We start from the raw sequence: 22,065 nt of genomic DNA, 5'->3' as shown, positions 1-22,065 counted from the left end.
ATCTGACGGGCAAGTATATTTGTGTGTCATCAGCATAAATATGAAAAGAAATGCCATGTTTATGGATAATATGTCCAAGGGGAAGCAGATACAAGGAAAACAAAATGGGTCCTAAGACCGACCCCTGAGGCACACCATATTTAACTGGACAGAATGAAGAGACATAGTTGTTTACAGACACGCAAAACTTCCTATTTGACAGGTAGGATGAAAACCATTCTAGAGCAGTACCAGAGATCCCCACCCAGTGCCTCAGTCTGTCTAACATGATGTTGTGATCAATGGTGTCAAAAGCAGCGCTAAGGTCCAGGAGTACAAGGACTGAGCACATACCTTCATCAGCAGACATTAAAAGGTCATTGGTGACTTTAAGCAGGGCAGTCTCAGTGCTGTGGTACTTCCTAAAACCAGACTGAAACTTTTCAAATAATTTGTTATTTTCCAGCACAGTGAGCAGCTGTTTGGACACAATTCTTTCTAGAATCTTTGCAATAAAAGGCAATTTTGAAATTGGTCTAAAATTATGTGGGAGGGAGGGATCTAAACCAGGTTTCTTTAAAAGTGGGTTCACGCAAGCCGTTTTAAAATAATCAGGGACACAACCAGTAGATAGGGAGCTGTTGAAAACAGAGATCAATTAGGGCCCAACAGAATCTATTACTTTCAGTAAAAACTTTGTAGGTATTACATCAAGTGGGCTGGAGGACACTCTCATTTGTGATACTGTTTTTAAAAGCTCAGACAAGTCGATGGGATAAAACTGGTTAAAACTCTGTTGTTGCTGGTGAGGAACCTCTGAGTAAGAGGCCGCGGGGGTAATAGAGGCTCTGATTGACACCACCTTATTGGTAAAATAAGATAAAAACAATTCACAGTCATCATTACTTCCAGCTGAGGCACAAGGAGGGGTTGGGTTTACCAGCTGATCCACAGTCTTAAACAGAAACCTGGGATTGTGTTTATGTGTAGTAATGAGTTCAGAAAAATAGTGTGTTCTCGCATCCTTAACCATGTTATTGTAGTTAATTAATAAATCCTTCAGACTGAGGTAATGGACTTAATATTTATGTAATAATAAAATAAAACAGATGACTGAACCAAACTTCAACTGGATTCTGTCAGTTTCTATAAACGTGAACAACAACAGTGATTAAGAGTCGGAGTCGTTTAATATAAACGCTGAGTACTCTACATGAACAAACAAAAAATAAATGGATAAGATTAAAAGGTTGAAAGTCAAAGATGTAATGACAATTAAAAGAAGTGATGGACGTGAATCTGTGAATGAATGCGCTAACGAGAAACATATAGCGGGTCGTCTATGAAAGGATTTTGGTTGTTTTAATGGATGGAAAAAAATTGCTAAACATTTTCACTCGCAAGACTTTGACTTGTAAAAAACCTTGTTATACTTTTTCACTAGCAAAAACATGTGAACTGCGAGGACAGATTTGCAGTCCAAACATTTTGCTTGTTTTTTTATAAACTTGATTTTTGATTGCAGTGCGGCTGAATTTTTTACTTGCATCGAAAAGACACAAAAACACCATCATAGTAGTCTGTAGCCGAACGATGAACCTTGTAAGACGCTGAGCAGGTCTGCGTTCAGCAGGTCTCCCTCAGCTGGTGTGTTCAGATGATCCTCCAGTGACTTCAGCCGACTCTGCAGAGCTGAAGGACAGAAAACAGGGAAAAAGTTTCATCTTGCTTTTTTCATGTCTGACAAAGAAAACCACTAAATCAGCTGCAACCAACAAATATTCTGTATTTTCGTTTTGAAAATATCAAAAATTATCATTTTTTTACCAAAACAGTTGACGATTAATAACAATCGACTAATCGTTGCAGCTCTAGATCTGCTGGTTTGGGTTCTGTTGTGTGATGAACATTACGGCCGCAGGGGGCGCTACAGACTTTACTCTGAGACATGACATCAGACCTGAGGAACACTTTAAAACAATATTATGTAGCTGCAGTACCGGAGGCTGCAGTTTCAGGACCCCTGCAATCCTGGAACCGCAGCTGTGGGATCGTAGTTCTTTTGAGACAGCGCCATCTAGTGAAGTGGTGGTGCTAATGCACAGCAACACGAAGGAGGTTACTCCTGTGTGCTAGCAGCTGTAGGGTTAACCGGCCGACATGCATATAATCAATAACTTAAGTTTAGGCACACACTCGGTGGAGGTTGTGGTGACAGTAACTGGCTTCAGGGGGCTGTAAAGAGTAACATAGCTAGCTGGTATCAAAGTAAACACGGGTCCTAGAAATGCAGTTCCAGTCCTGAAACTGCAGCCTTCGGTACTGCAGCTACATGCTACTCCCTTAAAAATACCACGAGGGCGAGGGATTATATCGGCAGCATCGAGTTCAGAATCAGAAACATTCCTCCCACACAGGGAAGACTGAGGACCGCTGATTTCTGATCGATCAGTTCAGTCACCCAGTGTGCTTGTGTTCAGGTCCTCCAGACGGGCGTTCAGGCGACTCTCCAGCTCAGACTCGGATGATCTGTTGGAGGCCGGGAATTCTGGGAAATAAAGGGTTAAAGGTGTGTTGAACATTCAAACGTTTGATTAAGCTGTTCTGTGTTTATTGATAACTCCTGTTATTTATCCTGAATCTGACCTGAGGTCTGCTTCATCAGCTCCTCCATCAGGCGCTCAGCGTGACACAGTCTGACCGCCAGGACTGAAACACATCAGGACCAGATGTTAACATCTGCACGACCTCCTCAAACTTTAAACCAGACAGAACTCTGCTGCAGGAACGCATCTTTAAATCTTGTTCTTCATGGAAACGCCGTTACTACGTGTCAGAGGAAACCTTTCAGACTGCACTCCTGTTCTGTAGGTCTGTGACCGCTGGATTGTAATTTTTGCATTATTCAAAGTCAAAAAAATTAATCCTTTCTCCTATACTTCATGCAGGCCCTCATTTCAGCCTCTGTCTGAAACAAGCTGTAGATGCTCCTGTCTGTTGAAGGGGACCCCCGCCTTAAAAACCCACTGTCTTCTGATTGGCCAAGACCCTGAAGCGTCTTTTACCCGGCTGTTGTTGGCTCAAAAAAGGGAAATCAATCAAATATAAATTATCATTTAATATTTATGTAATAATAAAATAAAACAGACTAAACCAAACTTCTCCTGGATTCTGTCAGTTTCTAAAAACGTCAACAACAACAGTGATTAAGAGTCGGAGTTGTTTAATATAAACATGCATTCATTCATTTACTCATTCACAAACGCTGAGTACTCTACATGAACGAACAAAAAATAAATGGATAAGATAAACGATCAAAGATGTAATGACAAAAGAACGATGGACTTTTTCACTCGCAAGTTTTTTGCAAGTCACAAAGTTTTGCACTCGTAAAACTTCGACTCGCAAATCATTTTCATCCACAAAACTTTGTCTTGTAAAAAAGAAAAGGGACCGTAAATAGTCTTGTTTGGCGCTTTCTTCTTTGGGAAAACCAAATTTTGACTAACTTCATCTTCAACAGACTGCGCTGAGCGGTTTCCAGGCAGATGAGGCTACACTGACCATATATATCTGTACGATGTAGCGCAGAGGTCACTAATAGGCGGACTGCGGTCCTGATCCGGACTCCCGACCTACAGCCCCGGAGGCGGCGGAGAGTTTCTTTTTTTAACCCGCGCAGCTTTTCTAGCATTTGCTGTCCTGGTTTAGCGGGCCAGGAAACTCACAGACCAATCGCATGTGCTCCAATCGTCTCGTGTGACGCTGCTCAGCCAATCAAATCTGTGCATTCCGAGCACTGCGATTCGAGCACGCGAGTGAGATACACCGGAGACTGTGTAGTGAAGTTTTGGAAACGTGCACGGAGAGAGGAGGCGAAAGAAAAAAGAGATTTCACATGGCTTTTTTAATCAAGATTGTACAGATTCTACATGTAGCCTATGTGGTGTATAACATATGTGCATTTGACCATTACAGTTTAAAATAACACTCTAGCAGCTGGATAGAGGATTAGTGACCTTTAAGGGGAGAGCAGACGTCAGTGGTTACGTAATTGATGCTGAACTTCTTGATGTAATAAACTTTTATGATCAAGAACAGTGTCAAGGGGATTTCTTCTCAACACATCATCGCAGCATTATTGTTCGGACACCACACCTACATTCCTCCCACACCAGTTCAGAACCAGAATCTCTCAGAGCTCCAGTCCAGCTGGCAGGACAAACTAGAGCTCACGTTTCTCACCAAACGAGAGAAAGTAGGAAAGTGGTAGCTCTGTAAGAGGGAATGAAAGAGAAGAGGAGGCGTTACAGCTGTTCATTTGCTAAGATGTGTTGAGTGTTAAGACTGAACTTCATCACTTCAAGCTACACTTTTTATTTCATTTTTACTGAAATTAACCACTTTATTTTAGTTTACTTAAATTTCGAAGTTTAGAGTTTATTATTAGAGTAGTTATTATTTATTATCCCTCCAGTTTGATGTGAAAACAGAATATTGTTGAAACATTGTCAGTTGTTGACTAAAAACATGTTGATACTATAAACTATACGTTATGGCACTGAATGATAACAAGTTAGTCGTTATGATGTTTCAGACCTTTGCTTCGGAGAATTTTCTCTAACTGGACCTCTGAATTCTAACTGAATACCCCCGATGTAGAGAAAACTGAAGCGTTCATGAACCGTGGGAAATCTGAGGTTTTGGCTCACAGGGTTTTCATTTAAATACAGTTACCTCATTATCTGAAGCTTTGTCCACGTTTAACGTGATCACCCGACACTGTAACGTTACAGATATGACAGAAAACAAAACACCACAGGCCGCAGGAGGCGCTGCTTACTCTCACTATCATGTGACCAGACAGACAGAGAGTGGCTGTTAAATGTGATGATGATGATGACCTGCGCTCTTCCTCCTCAGCTGCTCCACTGTGCTCTCACTCGCCCTCAGTCTCGTCTGCAGGAACGGCAGCTCCGCCGCCAGAGCTGTGGAGACACCAGCGCAGGGTTAAAAAGCGGCGGGGACACGAGGGCACCTTTACCTCCGGGGACGTGACGATGCACAATATTGTGGACACGAGAACCAGAGGAGCGTTAAACAGTTCATTTCCTGCATTCTGGAGACATTTCTGCAGAGGGAAAAGTGACAGTTCAAAGAATAAAAATATAACAGAATATAATGCAGTAATCAGCAGCTTGTGTTTTTAGCTTAAGGTGCTGCGTTTGGACAACACACATTTATTTCTTCTATGTTTAAATTGCATGTTTTCTTATTGTGCAAATAAACCTTTCTCAAAGCATTTTCATTTGGTAGTTAAAATTTCTTGTTGCTATTTTTTAACAAATTATGCTTTCAAAAAGTGATGGGGACATGTCCACAGCGTCCACAGCGTCCCCCAGTGTTCCCAGAGTCCCCAGTGTAAATGACACCTATGGGCACAGGGTTACAACAGCGACCAGAGAAACACACCACATCTGACTGAACAGAACTCTGAATGAGAGAAGGGAAGCGTGATCACAGGTGAGAACAGGTGAACTTAATTATTATCCACGAGGGGAAATTCACGTGAACCAGCTGAAGCCTCTGACATTTTGTCTTTCGTGGCTCACCTGAGCTCTTCTTCTTCAGGTCGTCCACTGAGCTCTCGCTGGCGTTCAGTCTGAACCGAAGCGTCGACACTTCAGCCGAAAATTCGACCGCTCGAGCTGAAAGAACAGAAACGCACCAGACATCCAGACCTTCATGTCCCCCTCAGGATGAAGGACATTTAAATACAATTAAAAAAATGTTACAGAGAAAATAAAAACAGGATAAAGCAGGAGAGTCACAGAGCAGTGTGAGATAAAAGTCTCACATTAGATTCAATAAAAGGCACAAAGAAAAGTCTCAGTTTCTGGTGGTTTCTGGGACTTTGTTCCATAAAAACTGAACGCTGCTTCTCCAGGTTTAGTTTTGACTCCCGGGACAGAAAGCAGACCTGGTCCCAGACCACCTGAGAGGTCTGGATGGTTCGGAACGAAGCAGAAGATCAGAAATGTATTTTAGCCCTAAACCGTTCAGTGCTTTATAAACCAACTAATATTTTAAAACTAGTACTCTGACAGAGCGGACTGATGAGATCCGCTTTGTTAGTAGTCGTGTTTAATCTGCTTTAAAGCATCACATTAGAAAAGGTCTCACCAGTTGATGGAAATGACTAATTCACATTCCAAGAGTTCAGACTTGGTTTGTGGTTTTTACCAAATCTGTGTCAGTGATCTAACCAACTGTCTGTGTTTTGGAGTGGCCTTTTATTGTGGCCCGCCTAAGGCCTACCTGTGCAATCCCCATGCTGTCTGATCAATTCAATTCAATTTTATTTATATAGCGCCAAATCACAACAACAGTTATCTCACAGCGCTTTTCATAAAAGAGCAGGTCTAGACCGAACTCTGTGATGATATTTACAGAAGCCCAACAGTTCCCACCAAGAGCAGCACTAGGAGACAGAGGCAAGGAAAAACTTCCTTTAAGAGGCAGAAACCTCGAGCAGAACCATGACTCAGGGTGGGCGGCCATCTGCCTCCACCGGTTGGGGTGAGAGAGAGAGAGAGAGAGAGAGAGAGAGCGAGAGAGAGAGAGGGGAGGGAGGCAGCCTACACAATACACACACAGAGGTACAGACAGTGAAGGTGATGTTGCTATAAACTAAATGAAAAATGGTACAGATATTTATAGTAGTGTTAATGATAACAGTCGTAATGTTAATGATTATAATAACAATAATAATAATAGGACTAGTAACAATAGTCGTTGCAGCAGAGGGTGTCGAGCAGGAACACGGGGGCAGCAGGTGACCCGCAACCACAGATCCAGACTCCACAGCTCCAGAGCCAGAAACACCTGCAGGAAGTGACAGGAGGAGAGAGGAGAGGGACGAGAAAGCACAAGACTACCAGAAAGGGGAGAAGTTGTGTTAGTAACATGCAATAATGGGATGAGGTTGCATACAGAGGGAGAGAAAGTAGAGGAGAGAGGAGCTCAGTGCATCATGGGAAATCCCCCGGCAGTCTAGGCCTATAGCAGCATAACTAAGGGATGGTTCAGGACTCACCTGAGCCAGCCCTAACTATAAGCTTTATCAAAGAGGAAAGTCTTAAGCCTACTCTTAAATGTGGAGATGGTGTCTGCCTCCTGAACCCAAACTGGAACCTGGTTCCACAGGAGAGGAGCTTGATAGCTGAACGCTCTGGCTCCTAGTCTACTTTTGGAGACTCTAGGAACCACAAGTAACCCTGCATTCTGGGAGCGCAGTGCTCTGGTGGGGTAGTAATAGTACTATGAGCTCTTTAAGATAAGATGGTGCCTGACCATTAAGAGCTTTGTAGGTAAGAAGAATGATTTTAAATTCTATTCTGGATTTTACTGGAAGCCAATGCAAAGAAGCTAAAACAGGAGAAATGTGATCTCTTTTCCTGGTTCCTGTCAGAACACGTGCTGCAGCATTCTGGATCAGCTGAAGAGTCTTAACGGACTTTTTCGAGCAGCCTGATAATAAGGAATTGCAGTAATCCAGCCTAGAAGTAACAAATGCATGGACTAGTTTTTCTGCATCATTTTTAGACAGGATGTTCCTGATTTTCGCAATATTACGTAGGTGAAAAAAGGCGGCCCTTGAAATTTGCTTAATGTGAGACTAAAACGACATGTCCTGATCAAAGATAACTCCAAGATTCCTCACAGTGGTGCTGGAGGCCAAGGTGATGCCATCCAGGGAAACTATATCTTTAGATAATGCGTCACGGAGGTGCTTAGGCCCCAGAGCAATAACTTCAGTTTTATCTGAGTTTAACATGAGAAAATTACAGGTCATCCAGGTTTATCATCCTGAAGGCACATTTGAAGTTTAGCTAACTGATGAGATTCATCTGGCTTGATCGATAGATATAACTGAGTATCATCTGCATAACAATGAAAGCTTATGGAATGTTTCCTGATAATATTGCCTAAAGGAAGCATATATAAAGTGAAGAGGATTGGTCCGAGGACAGATCCTTGAGGAACTCCATGAGTAACTTTGGCGTGCATGGAGGACTCATCGTTAACATGTACAAACTGAAATCGATCTGATAAATAGGACTTAAACCAGCTTAGAGCGGTTCCTTTAATGCCAATGAAATATTCCAGTCTCTGCAATAGGATCTGATGGTCAATGGTATCAAATGCAGCACTAAGATCTAATAAAACCAGTACAGAGACAAGTCCTTTGTCTGATGCAATAAGGAGGTCGTTAGTAATTTTCACCAGTGCTGTCTCTGTGCTATGATGAGCTCTAAATCCTGACTGAAAATCCTCAAATAAACTATTGCTCTGTAGAAAGTCACACAGCTGTTTAGCAACTGCTTTCTCCAGAACCTTAGAGAGAAATGGAAGGTTAGATATAGGTCTATAGTTGGCTAAAACATCCGGATCAAGTTTGGGCTTTTTCAGAAGAGGTTTAATTACAGCTACTTTAAAGTACTGTGGTACATAGCCTGTTGATAAAGATAGATTGATCATATCTAGTATAGAGGTGCTGACTAAGGGTAAAACATCTTTAAGCAACCTAGTCGGGATGGGGTCTAAGAGGCAGGTTGATGGTTTAGATGAAGAAATTATTGAAGTTAGTAGGTAAAGATTGAGGGAAGCAAAACAGTCTAAACATATATCTGGTTCTACAGCTGTTTCTAAGGTTCCTGAGTTTAGAGATAAGTTGGTGCCAGTTGAGGGCAGGTCTTGGTGAATTTTGTCTCTAATAGCTAGAATTTTATCATTAAAGAAGCTCATGAAGTCGTAACTACTGAGAGCTATGGGAATACTTGGCTCAATAGAGCTGTGACTCTCTGTCAGCCTGGCTACAGTGCTGAAAAGAAACCTGGCGTTGTTCCTATTTTCCTCTATTAATGACGAGTAGTACGCTGCTCTGGCATTACGGAGGGCCTTCCTATAAGTTTTAAGACTATCTTGCCAAATTAAACGAGAATTTTCCACTTTGGTGGAACGCCAATTCCTCTCAAGTTTCCGCGATATTTGCTTTAATTTGCGAGTTTCAGTATTATACCATGGAGCTAACCGTCTTTGTTTTATTATTTTCTCTTTTAGAGGGGCTACAGAGTCGAGTGTCATTCGCAGCGAGCCTGCAGCACTATCAACAAGATGATCGATTTGGGAGGGACTGAAATTAGCATAGGAGTCCTCCGTTACTTTGTGACTAGATAAGGAATTTAGAGCTGATGGAATCGCATCCTTAAATTTAGCTACAGCACTATCAGACAGACATCTTGTATAGAAATTTTTGCCCAATGGCGTGTAGTTCAGCAATACAAACTCAAAAGTTATCAAACAGTGGTCGGACAAAGAGGGATTCTGTGGGAACACCACTAAATGTTCAATTTCAATACCATACACCAAAACAAGGTCGAGGGTGTGGTTAAAACAGTGAGTCGGTTCATGAACACTCTGAGAGAAGCCAATGGAATCTAACAGAGAGATAAACGCAGTACTGAAGCTGTCATTCTCAACATCCACATGAATATTAAAATCCCCTACAATAATAACTTTGTCATTTGATCAGCATCTTGATATGCCACACCTGCGAGGTGGATGGATTATCTGGGCAGAGAAGTTCTCACTAACAGATTTTGACAGATTTATGAACAATTCTTGAAAGAAATAGGCCTTTTGTGTACATAGAGAAAGTCTTAGATCTTTGAGTTCAGCTCTTGATGAATGGGGACAAAAACAAAAGTGTTGCCTTTGTAATTTTGATCAGTGTATGAATATGGTTTATAAAAGCTTTCAGTACAAGAACTTTAAACAAACTACAGTCTGAACCTTTAAATCTGGAAATATCAGATCAAAGAAGGAATCAGTGAGATTCTGTTTTTGATTCTCGGTGCTACAGACGCACGTTAGACAGAAACCAGAAGATATTGAGGTTCGATGTTCATCTCATGAATGTAAAATGTGGATCTGAAGTTGTCAGATAAAAGCAGGAAGTCAACAGAACAGAATGACTCAAATGAAGATGCAGGTGGAGGTCATCAGGTGGTTTTAGAAAACGTACTTTACGTCTCACCTCCGGTTCTCTCACCACAGAAACCCATCCCCCTCCATCTCCTACCTTTGCTCTGCTCCTGCAGCTCCTCCACCTTCTTCCTCAGATCCGAGTTCAGCCTCATCAGCAGCTTCCTGTCGACCTCAGTCTTCACCTCCGCGGCCCTCAGCTGCTCCCTCTGCCGGACCGCCGTCTCCTCCAGCCCGTCCAGGCTGCGTCTCCTCTGCTGGGCCTCCACCTCCCCGTCCCTCAGCCGGCTCTCCATGCTCCGCAGGGCCTGACGCTGTTCCACCTCCCCCGCTTTCAGGCTCAGGACCAGCTCCTTCAAGCCCCACAGCTCGTCCCACAGGACGGGGAGCTCCGGCGGGTCGCCAGCCGCCGCCCTGACGTCGTCCTCCGGCTGTCCCTGGCCGACGGCTGGAGACAACCAGAAGAGCAGCAGCAGAAACACAACAGCAGACCTCATCCTGAAACCAAAACCTGCTGCTGAACAGAGTCCAGCAGATTAAATACACACACACACACACACACACACACACACACTAATCTCTGTGGAAGCAGGAAAGCCTTCAGTATTTAGGATGAATGAGTCCACTCAGAAAGGTTAGCTGCCTTCAGGACAGAAACAAGACTAACTAAACTCTGGTTGGAAATAGTACACTGACAAATTAGTTTTAACTAAAGGTCCACTCTCTCTCTCTCTGTCTTTGTCTCGCTCGTTGCAAATCTGTCGGGATCATGAGACGAGGCCCAAAAGCCAGTAAGTGGACCTCAGAGCTCAGATCCAGTCTAGTTTTGAGTGTTTCAAGAATGAACTTTTTAACTTGAACAAGAAATCTGTTTGTGACAACTAAGAAAACTGCATCAGCTGCAGAAATCACGCGATACGATGCAAAGATCCGGGACAGCTACTAAATGGACCTCGTGGTCAAAGTGTTTTATCTCTCCCGGCTGCATTTCGATGAACTCGGCTGTGGACGTAGATGATAAAACTTTGTTCAGCGTGTGATTTTAGGAAATATAACGGGGGAGCTGTGAGGTCAGAGAAGAAAATGACAAATTATGGTGGGTCAGAAAAAACATTGCATAAGGCATCAAAAGAGCGGAGCGGCGCTACAGAGCCGACAATACGAAAACATCACGTCCACACAAGAAACGTGACGTCAGTGGAACAAAGTTCAACCGCTTCCACCTTCAGACGTTAACCTGCTTGTTTGTTTCGCTGCTGCAAACTTTTAGAAAGAAGAGCGACTCAACATGTTTGTCACGTTCACAGAGAGAGAAACCAGAGTCCAGAGTCTTGTTGAAGTTCTTGATCGACGCACGTTTTTGGGCCATTTTAGAATCAGTTGCTTGTTTTAATTTTTTAGCTTAAGTTACTTTTTTTGGACGATGCACATTTTGTTTTTCTTCTACATGTTTTCTTATTGAACAACTAAACCTTTCTCAAAGCATTTCCACATTTTGCAATTTTTCAGAACATTTTTCACAAGTTCTGCTTATACAACGTGCTGAGGACGCGTCGCAGCGCCCCGGGTGTAAACGCCACCTGTGAGCGGACGTTGTCTCACGACACGAAACGTCAGAATATGACGCCCTGACCTCCGTCCTGCTCCTCAGAGGATGAACCCTTTACACGTGAACATGATCTTCCCTCTGGCGCCAAAATTAGAAAATCAATTTCTTTTCAAAAAGCTCAGAACAATAAACAGAACTACACTTCTGACAGATTTAATATGAGAGTTGATGTTGATATAACAGCTGATCTATTTTACACAAACGTTTGAAAGGAACTGCAAACATGTTTACTAAAGAACAGCGATCTGCAGCGCCCTCCGGTGGACAAACGCTGTCACATTTACCGATCAGACCACAGAACAAAACCTAAAGCTCATCTGGATCAGTCAGACGTTTAAAGAATGTTGAACTCAGCGGCGCTCTCTCTGTAACACATGTACAGATTCTGGTTTGAGTAAACCGGTTTGGATCCTGTTTGATGGTCCGGGTTTCAGGACTACTCGGAGCTGCTTCTTCTTCTCTTTGATTAAGTCTGTGATGGATTTTATATCTAGCTGCGTCTCGTGTGAACACGCCGGGCGCCTCGCTGCTGCTGTGTGAACGTTTCTTCAGTTTGTGCATACCGAACGTAGCCAACACGCTAATCTGCAGCTCACACACTGAAGCACACAAAGAGCTCAGAGGGGCTGAACACAGAAATGTTGCTTAATCTGAATCACACTCAGGTTTCTATTTCATTTTGTGGTGAAATGTCGTCACCACCGTGTTTGTTACACAGCTGAGGAATCATCTGTGAAGTATTAACAGTGTTAGTGCTTCCACGTGTACAGTTAATTATCAAATATCTGTTCTTCTTCTGCTGTTGTGAAACTTTATTTAACTTATTCTGATTCACAGAGCCTCTCAGGGGTCATTTGTGCTGGTGACCAATCACAGAGCCAGAAAAACACCAAACACACAACAAAAAAAAAAAAAAGAACACATTTCCTCTCGTCAGCGTCCAAAACCAGAAACAGGATTTTATTTCAAATCAAACTTTGTCATGGCAACAAGAGAAAATTCCACGAAGAGTCCTCGTCTTCACGCCGTCAGCAGACGCTCACCTGCTCACAGGTCACATGATTCATCAGCCCCTCGCTCGTCCTCATGATTACGCTGAGCCAGTCCGGGTTCTGATTTGTTGTCCAGTGCGAACGGGGTCATTCTGCCTCGTTAACACCATGGCAACCGCTGTTAGTTCGCCAACGCTGCTGTAAACTCACGACGGCGTTCCGGTTTCAGGTCTGATGGAGACGCTGCTGTCGCCAAACAGGCCGATAAAAACACTTTAAAACTAAAGAAACGTTCCCTTTGTGCTGAGAGACAGACAGGGAGAGACAGACAGGAGGAGGGAGAGACAGACAGGAGGAGGGAGAGACAGACAGACAGACAGGAGGAGGGAGAGACAGACAGACAGAGGAGGGAGGAGGGAGAGACAGACAGACAGACAGAGGAGGGAGAGACAGACAGGTGGAGAGAGATGGGTGGAGGAGGGAGAGACAGACAGACAGACAGAGGAGGGAGAGACAGACAGGTGGAGAGAGATGGGTGGAGGAGGGAGAGACAGACAGGTGGAGAGAGATGGGTGGAGGAGGGAGAGACAGACAGGTGGAGAGAGATGGGTGGAGGAGGGAGAGACAGACAGGAGGAGGGAGAGACAGACAGACAGGAGGAGAGAGATGGGTGGAGGAGGGAGAGACAGACAGACAGGAGGAGGGAGAGACAGACAGACAGGTGGAGAGAGATGGGTGGAGGAGGGAGAGACAGACAGACAGGTGGAGAGAGAGACAGACGGAGGAGGGAGAGACAGACAGACAGACAGAGGAGGGAGAGACAGACAGAGGAGGGAGAGACAGACAGGTGGAGAGAGATGGGTGGAGGAGGGAGAGACAGACAGACAGACAGAGGAGGGAGGAGGGAGAGACAGACAGACGGGAGGAGGGAGAGACAGACAGACAGGAGGAGGAGGGAGAGACAGACAGACAGGAGGAGGAGGGAGAGACAGACAGACAGACGGAGGAGGGAGAGACAGACAGAGACAGACAGAGAGAGAGAGAGACAGACAGAAAGAGAGAGAGACAGACAGAAAGAGAGAGACGGGTGGAGGAGGGAGAGACAGACAGAGAGAGAGAGAGAGACAGACAGAGGAGGGAGAGACAGACGGAGGAGGGAGAGACAGACAGAGACAGAGAGAGACAGACGGGTGGAGTCTGACCTCATAACGACAAGAACCTGATCCAGATATTGAAGGTCCTGATTCTGATCTATGATCCTGATCAGAGTTTTTGATCTGAGCGACTGGAGGACGAGAGACCGGCCGCGGGTCTCAGTCCGCTCTGGCGGTCTGACCCGCTGATCTCAGCGCCCGTGGACAGTTTGTGTCTCCAGCAGGTGAGACAGGTTCAAGTCACCTGTCTGAAAATTTTAAAATGTACAGTCGTCTGATTGGCTGGTCAGAGCTGCTGACCTCTGACCTCTCAGACCGGTCCTTCTCCAAACCAAAAGTCCCAGTCCTGCAGGGGTCCAGGTCTGAACCGGTCCGGTCCTGATCAGCGCTGGCCGGTGTAAGCTCTGAACCAGGAGGTGACCGAGGCGGCGGCAGACGAGATCATCCCTCCAGTGTTGGCGGAGGGCTGGGAAACCTGCAAAGCACTCTGGGAAAGATCCATGGGCTGGAGGAAGAGAAGAAGAAGAAGAAGAAGTGTTAATCTGAAGCTTCTGATCCAAATGTTCTCTGTGAAGCCTGATGAGGACCTGGTTCTCTTTGTTCAAGCCTCTGCGTCTCTCTCAGTATCCGAACCGTCTTCCTAAACCTGGTCTGACTCTGCAGACCTGTCCGGATCCAGGTGTTCTTACCTGTGATGGGATGTCACAGAATCGTGGGCTAGGCACCGTCTCCCAGTCCGTCCCCAGGTCCGTCTCCTCGTCCGTCACCGCCTCGTCCCCGCTCTCCTCCGCCGGCCCCGCGGCCTCCGGCTCCACAAACTCCATTGACTCCTCCAGGTCGGCGCTCACCTCAAACGGACCCGTCCTGGACCGAACCCAACAGAACCAGACCGGAGACAACAGGGACACGTCAGAAAATACCGTCAGTTAAATGTCTGAACTTTTGTTGAAATCAAACATCCTCACAGCTCTCTGATTGGCTCCAGACAGACCGGAGTATCTCACCTGCCCAGGTTGTTGTTGTCGGGGGAAACCAGAAACATGATGTTCCTCAGAGTGTGATGAGGGTGGAGCTTCTCACTGTCGACGTGCTGCACGCACACACACACACACACACACACACACACACACACACACAAACTCTTATTTCTAATTAAATAATAAATCATTTAAAGTTGTATATTAAACATAATCAGCTTCATCAGGACTGAACCTCCAGGTCTGAAGAGCCTGAAACCTTAAACCTGCGTCCTCTCTAGCAGCCAGCAGGGGGCGACTTAAACCTGCGTCCTCTCTAACAGCCAGCAGGGGGCGACTTAAACCTGCGTCCTCTCCAGCGGCCAGCAGGGGGCGACTTAAACCTGCGTCCTCTCTAGCGGCCAGCAGGGGGCGACTTAAACCTGCGTCCTCTCTAACAGCCAGCAGGGGGCGACTTAAACCTGCGTCCTCTCTAACAGCCAGCAGGGGGCGACTTAAACCTGCGTCCTCTCCAGCGGCCAGCAGGGGGCGACTTAAACCTGCGTCCTCTCTAGCGGCCAGCAGGGGGCGACTTAAACCTGCGTCCTCTCTAACAGCCAGCAGGGGGCGACTTAAACCTGCGTCCTCTCCAGCGGCCAGCAGGGGGCGACTTAAACCTGCGTCCTCTCTAGCAGCCAGCAGGGGGCGACTTAAACCTGCGTCCTCTCTAGCAGCCAGCAGGGGGCGACTTAAACCTGCGTCCTCTCTAGCAGCCAGCAGGGGGGCGACTTAAACCTGCGTCCTCTCCAGCAGCCAGCAGGGGGCGACTTAAACCTGCGTCCTCTCTAACAGCCAGCAGGGGGCGACTTAAACCTGCGTCCTCTCTAACAGCCAGCAGGGGGCGACTTAAACCTGCGTCCTCTCTAACAGCCAGCAGGGGGCGACTTAAACCTGCGTCCTCTCTAGCAGCCAGCAGGGGGCGACTTAAACCTGCGTCCTCTCTAACAGCCAGCAGGGGGCGACTTAAACCTGCGTCCTCTCCAGCAGCCAGCAGGGGGAGGAAGTACATTTAGTTTTAAGCCTGTTTGCTAGCTAAAATTAGCATCCCAGCTAACCAAACTAGCTAGCTCCAAAATGCCAAACTGGAGGCTTTAAAACGGGAGTCCACAAACCAACAGGGGACGTCCCTGCAGCTACATCTTTTATACCGTCATTGCTTGACTGACATGACCTTTTCAAACAGTGCCACGCCCCCCAGTGGGAGGAACATCAGCAAAACAGGAATAACAGACGAGAGCTTAAATGTGTTCAGTGCCTTTAAGATACTTTCAGGTTCCTGCAGACAGACGTCTGAACCTGTAACTGTCCCAACAAACTCTTCAGTCCTTCAGTTTTACTGGCCTCAACTAAAACCCAGCTGAGCACCGAGTCTCGTTCCTGTGTGCGGGTGTTTGTCTGACCTGTGAGAAGCAGAGATGCAGGATGTTGGTGTTGAGTTTGCTCAGAGCTCTGGTGAAGCGGTACCGGCTCAGGTTCTCTCCGCAGAACTCGCTACAGGGGAACAAACAGGGCTGTTAAACTCCGACACATTAAAAGAAGCGGACGCTCCGTCTTCCCGACGCTGTCCTGCCAGTGTAGGCAGCGGGAGATTCCTGTCCCACCTGTTGCAGAGCCTCTTGGGCAGGTTGACGTCCAGGATGTGAGACAGGATGGTGGCGAGCTGCGTGGCGTAGCAGAGCGCGGCGCTGATGGTGTGGGCCGGGTTGATGTGGTCCAACTCTGCAGACACACAGGAAGTCGTTAATAACGTGAAGCAGTCAATCGATTCATGGAGGAAACGACCAAAACCCCCCCCGCTGCTCACCTGGGCCCTGATTGGTGCTCTTCTCCTCCACCCAGCTGTAGTAGGCGGAGCAGTCCCCGTTGCTGGGCAGCGTGACGGGCGGTCCGGTGATGCTGATGCTGGTCTCTCCGTTCTGGTCGTCCCAGATCCAACGTCCCGACAGGTAGGTGGTCCTCCGAGCCTCGGCCAGCTCGCTCACCGTGCTGGAGGTCAGCGCGGGGTCGCACTCCGCCACCACGTCTGCGGGGTCTCTGAGCGACAAACGCAGGGGCAGAGGACAGGTTAAATCCTCCTCACCAAACTGGTTTATTTATCTCCGCGCAGAAAAGACGGCGCTCCGGCGACCTCGTCCGCCCTCACCTGCTGCCCTGCTTCTCCTCCTGCGTGGGGAAGATGTGGGTGGTCAGCTCCAGGATGTGGTCTCGCCTCAGAGCCGCCAGCTGGCCCAGTCTGCTCTGCAGCTCGCGGCTGCGTCTCTCCAGCAGCTCGCCCAGCCGCCGGTTGTGACGCTCGATCTTGTCCCGTTTCTCCTGGTGGCGTCCGGCCCGGCGCTGCAGCCGCTGCCCCTCCTCCTGAGAGCGCAGGAGGACGTCCTTATCTGCAGCAGGAGGAGGAGAAGGAACAAGTCTGCAAACTCAAATGGGACGACCCCCCCTCCATCCCCCCCTCCGCCTCAAGTCGCAGAAGAAGTCCGGTGACGGAGTGCAAAGAGCGACAAAGTTCGTTTGTGTCGTTTAGGGAGGCAGAAACAGATCAGGGCGAAGTACCCGAGCTGTGTCGATTACTGGAGGCTTAACATGCATGAAGAACTTTATTGACACGCTGTCGGCTACAACACAGCGAGAAGATGTTAAACTGCTCATCTTTCATTCAGAGCGCGACTGAACGACACTCACCGCTCGTCACCTCCTCGTTGCTCCCGGCGACCGCCTCCTTCAGCTGCTCGATCTTCATCTTACACGACATGATCTTCCACTTCTGAGAGGAAACAGCAGTTTGAGATCAAAGCACCATGAGACAGGACATCTTTTTAAAAACATTTATACACCACCAGCTTTTAACTAAAATCTTTCATCACAATAAAAAAGGCTGAATCTTTTAATTAAAGGCAGCACGTTGGACAAAAACTGAAATCTCTTCCATGTCTGAGCAGTTATAGATCAGCCAGAGCGAGTGTACAGGTGGACATAAGCAAAGAAAGGCCACGAGTATGTTCATCATATTAACAATCACCAGCCAACTGAAACCAAACAGCACCAAACAGAATATTTTACTTTGAAAGCCGGCTGAATGTGAGAGGTTTGAAATCGGTCCGTCCTTTAGCTGCACATGTTGAGAAATGGTTGTGTTTAACCAGAGACAGCCGCAGTGTCGCTGTGTTCAAAGCCACCAGACCCCGCTGACAAAACCAGCCCATCGTCGTGATACTGTGGGACTTTGAACACTAACTAACTAACTGATGGAGGTTCGTTTGTTTCTGGTTAAACAAAAAGGATCTAACTACAGTCTGTCAGCGGCAAAGCCGGCTCTTTAGTGGACGTCCTGTGAAGCGAGGATCACGCTGCAGCTGTTTCTCCGCCGCAGACTAGGGCTGAACGGTTAATTGCGTTTTCGATATTATCGTGATGTGATAAAACGAGATTTTCGACGCCCAAGAGTCAAGCGGTCTGCAGACGAAGCATCAACTTCGCCCGTTACGCTGCACCTTGACCTGTTGTTGTACGGCGGCCTTCAGCTTGACAGACGCTGACACTGCAGAAACTTTTACCAAGCTTGTATATTAAACACGAGAGGCGTCTCTTGGTTTTATTTTCGTTGGCCAACTTTTGAACTGAACCTCAGACTGAGTATTTTTTGTTTGCTCACTGGGACACAGAAAGATGGACTCCTGGAGATCTGACCTGAGATCAGGACGCATTAATTGCTGGTTGAACTGAGGGTTTTTGCAGTGAACTTGGTTTTTCTTGTGGTCTGACCTGATATTCTATCATTATTTAATGCCATGACTCAAATTATCGTGCTCATATTATTAAAATTTGATATTTCTTCTCTGAATAATAATTCCTGCATCATCATGTGTCAGGTAGAGAGCTTAAAAATTCTTTTAAAAAAATTTTAAATTATTTTGCGAAAATCGTTCAGCCCCACTGCAGACTGCAGCGTGCTCGCTCCAAAGTTACCTCAGACACCAGGACTCAGATGAAAACCTGAGGCCGGTCTGCCGTTACCTGTCAGTCAGTCACACGATTAAAAGACAAAAGTTCAGGTGAGCGACTGGAGACCTGCTGAGATTTCTTTCTGAATTTATGAACCTGAAGAAAACAAATAACGGCAAAACTTAACAGTGACCTTCTGGAAATTACAAAGAGTAGAAGTCAAACCAGTGAAGTAAAATATCAGTGTTTAAATCTCACATTCAGGTATTCAGTTGCTTATAAAATGTAAACTATTATTTAGCCTTTCTTTGCTTCCACAGAGGTCAAAGGTCGCAGGCTTTTACTCACCACCTCGTCGGCCTGCAGCTTCCTGTCCATGGCCTGCGTGACTCTGAGGAGAGAGGGTTTGATGGTGATATGAACGGCTGCAGCGCTGCGTGGCTCACATTAACACATGCTTTAATCCCGTCTTCATCAGATTATAAAGTCTTACCTCTGCTGCAGCTGCTCCTTTTCTTCCTTCAGCGTCTTCAGCCGCTCCAACTTTTCTACGTATCTGAAGAACACAAACTAAACCGTAACTAAACCGGAATAAACCTTTACAGAGCAGGTGAGAAGGTGCTTTAAAAGGTCCTTGTTCTGTTGTTGAGGGCCCCTGGACGCACCTCAGAGACCCCTGGTGGTCCCCACAACCCAGTTTGGGAAACTTCCCTCTGATATGAAAACTATGAGGTCAAAGTTATTTTGGGTTTTCACATGTTGTGTAACCGTAGCAGGGCAGCTAACAGCAAGCGAACACCACGTTACACATCCCAAACAGCTTCTGCTAATGCTAACTAGCCTCGGCGAGGTCATGGCTGCGCTGACATTAAAACATAACTTGCAGCTCGATGTGCGGAGAGAAGGTAGCGCCTGATTCAGCAGTTAACGGGTCCAGATCAAAACCACTGCTCTCAGATCTGGACTAGACCCAGACAGGCTGAAGGTTTCAGATTTGTGAAACATTTATTGTGTTTGTGAAAATGCAAAAAAGGGCCATTTATATTTTTGGATTTTTCACATGTAGACCACATTAGACCAGGTCCAGATCAAAAACCACTATACGTGCAGCTGTCAAATCTGGACTAGACCCAGAGAGGCTTTGAGAGGCTGAAGTTTCTTTAAGACACCGTTTCAGGTTTGTGAAACATTTATTCTATTTGTGAAAATGAAAAAAGGGAGATCTATCAGTTTTACATGTAGACCACCCAAAGCCCTTTTTTGCATTTTCACCAATAGAATAAATGTTTCACAAACCTGAAACGGTGTCTTAAAGAATCTTTAGCCTCTCTAGAATGATCTAGTCCAGATTTGACAGGTCTAGGTGTAGTGGTTTTTGATCTGGACCCGAGTTTCCTTTAACTTTCCCCCTTCTTAACGTGAAGAAGAAAAACAGGTTCATATTGCAGAAGATGTGAACAGATAGGGCGTTTAAGACGTGTCTGAATTAACGTGTTCTACTGAAATCACAGCCGAACTGTCCCGAGAGTTCGTGTTTTTATCCCCACAGTTTATTTATCCTCATGCGTTTGGAGGTCTGTTAATGGAGTTCGGCATCTCGAAGCTCTGGACTTTACCTTTCAGCGTTCCTCCCGTCGAAGTACACGAAGTCTCCGGCCTGGACGCAGCGGGCGCAGGTGAGCCTGCGGCGGGAGGTGCTGCACAGCGGGCACCGCTCCACCGCCACGTACAGACCCTCCGCGTCGTCCACCGACTCCGCCATCACACAGCCCGGGGCGGAGTGAGCCGGGTGGGGGTGGTGGGGCCGGACTGGCGGCCTCCCCCCGGAGGCCGAAGCAGCAGCGCGGTCCGGTCCCCGCGGTGGGAGTCCCGCTGAGGAGGAGGACGCCATGGAGCGGGGAGCTAGGAGCTAACGAAGCTAACCAGCTAATCTGACGCTAATGCTAACTGTGAAGCTAACTCCGCTACTTCATGTTTCCCCTCTGGCTCCTTATTCTCCCGTGATGCTCCTGTCACGGCTGTAAAACGACAACAGGCTCAGAGGTGTTTTTGTTTTGGAGAGCAAGAAGATGAGTCCGCCACTTCCGGTTTCCTCTGAACACGTGACGGCGTAGCCACGGTTTGTTTATATAATGACGTAACGCGGCGGGCGGAGCTTCGTTCACGTTCCAACAGGCTGCAGAGTTCAGCGCAGACAAAACACTGCATTTCCCTGCCTTCCTAACAGCGTTGTGTTTACAGACTCGTGGCAGCTGATTGGGTAACACCGGAGACACGCCCACCAAACAGAAGAACACATTCCTCAGGGCCCCTTGTGGAAACATTCAGAAACATGTCGTTCAACCCGAAAATGTTGCAAACCGGTCTGAACGTTTGGAGATTGAACTCTCCCCAGTTCATCCAACGCAAGCAACAAGCACACAGACTCCCAGGGCCCGAACCACCAAGCCCGCCGGGGGCCCGAACCTCCAAGCCCGCCGGGGGCCCGAACCTCCAAGCCCGAACCTCCAAGCCCGAACCTCCAAGCCCGCCGGGGGCCCGAACCTCCAAGCCCGAACCTCCAAGCCCGCCGGGGGCCCGAACCACCAAGCCCGAACCACCAAGCCCGCCGGGGGCCCGAACCTCCAAGCCCGAACCTCCAAGCCCGCCGGGGGCCCGAACCACCAAGCCCGAACCACCAAGCCCGAACCACCAAGCCCGCCGGGGGCCCGAACCTCCAAGCCCGCCGGGGGCCCGAACCACCAAGCCCGCCGGGGGCCCGAACCACCAAGCCCGCCGGGGGCCCGAACCACCAAGCCCGCCGGGGGCCCGAACCACCAAGCCCGAATCTTTCTCCACTCAGGATAAACTGTCTCACCAAGCCGGTCATCAACTCTGTTGGTCAACCCAGGGTTTCCCATCCCGCCGTGAGCGCGTTCACACGAAAGAGGCGGATCAGGTATGAAGTGTGAGCAGATTCCATCAGACATCCTCGCTGCGTCCTGCTCAGCGTAGCTCTCACCGAGCAGTCGCGTCTCTTTCGTTCATTACATATCACATGTCTGACCCCGTCTCACTCGGGCTCGGCTCACAGGGATTAAAGATCTGCTGACCCCACAAAGCAGCAGATGATCCACCAGAGCCGCTTCAAGTGGCGACTAAAGTTTTCTGTGAAACGTGCTACCTAAACACTTCAAAAGAGGCCTGGTTGGTTCACTAACATCCAGTCTACTGTAGTTAGCATTGCATGTTTCTCATCATTCATTTTGATTTACTCATTTTACCTCCTTTCATCTCGAGTTCTACTGTAATGCATCGTATTAATGTTTCTTTAAAAGCCCTTCTAGGGA

At 47.2% G+C, this 22,065-nt stretch overlaps 1 protein-coding gene and 1 long non-coding RNA gene across 2 annotated transcripts; both read right to left on the bottom strand.

The window, feature by feature from the left end:
- Nucleotides 1-2,632: 2,632 nt before the first annotated feature.
- On the bottom strand, nucleotides 2,633-5,780 carry LOC119910673. Its single transcript, XR_005445675.1, has 3 exons — nucleotides 5,592-5,780; nucleotides 4,884-4,967; nucleotides 2,633-2,688 (listed from the first exon to the last, which is right to left on the bottom strand). It is a non-coding gene; the product is annotated as an uncharacterized LOC119910673 (long non-coding RNA).
- A 7,913-nt stretch (nucleotides 5,781-13,693) lies between these two features.
- LOC119910122 (beclin 1-associated autophagy-related key regulator-like) lies at nucleotides 13,694-20,844 on the bottom strand. The gene is made up of 11 exons (XM_038728528.1): nucleotides 20,353-20,844; nucleotides 19,230-19,292; nucleotides 19,085-19,127; nucleotides 17,477-17,558; nucleotides 16,941-17,178; nucleotides 16,602-16,831; nucleotides 16,399-16,516; nucleotides 16,198-16,288; nucleotides 14,786-14,871; nucleotides 14,471-14,645; nucleotides 13,694-14,286 (listed from the first exon to the last, which is right to left on the bottom strand). The coding sequence occupies exons 1-11, from the start codon at nucleotides 20,625-20,627 to the stop codon at nucleotides 14,164-14,166; spliced, it is 1,524 nt and encodes a 507-aa protein (XP_038584456.1). The 5' UTR covers nucleotides 20,628-20,844; the 3' UTR covers nucleotides 13,694-14,163.
- Nucleotides 20,845-22,065: the final 1,221 nt, after the last annotated feature.

This window comes from Micropterus salmoides, unplaced genomic scaffold, assembly GCF_014851395.1.
Source record: "Micropterus salmoides isolate LMB-PRFRI ecotype aquatic unplaced genomic scaffold, ASM1485139v1 Ms_hic_scaffold_19, whole genome shotgun sequence".
NCBI lineage: Eukaryota > Metazoa > Chordata > Actinopteri > Centrarchiformes > Centrarchidae > Micropterus > Micropterus salmoides.
Note: the sequence above shows the minus strand (reverse complement) of the source record. Positions and strands in the feature narration are given on the sequence as shown.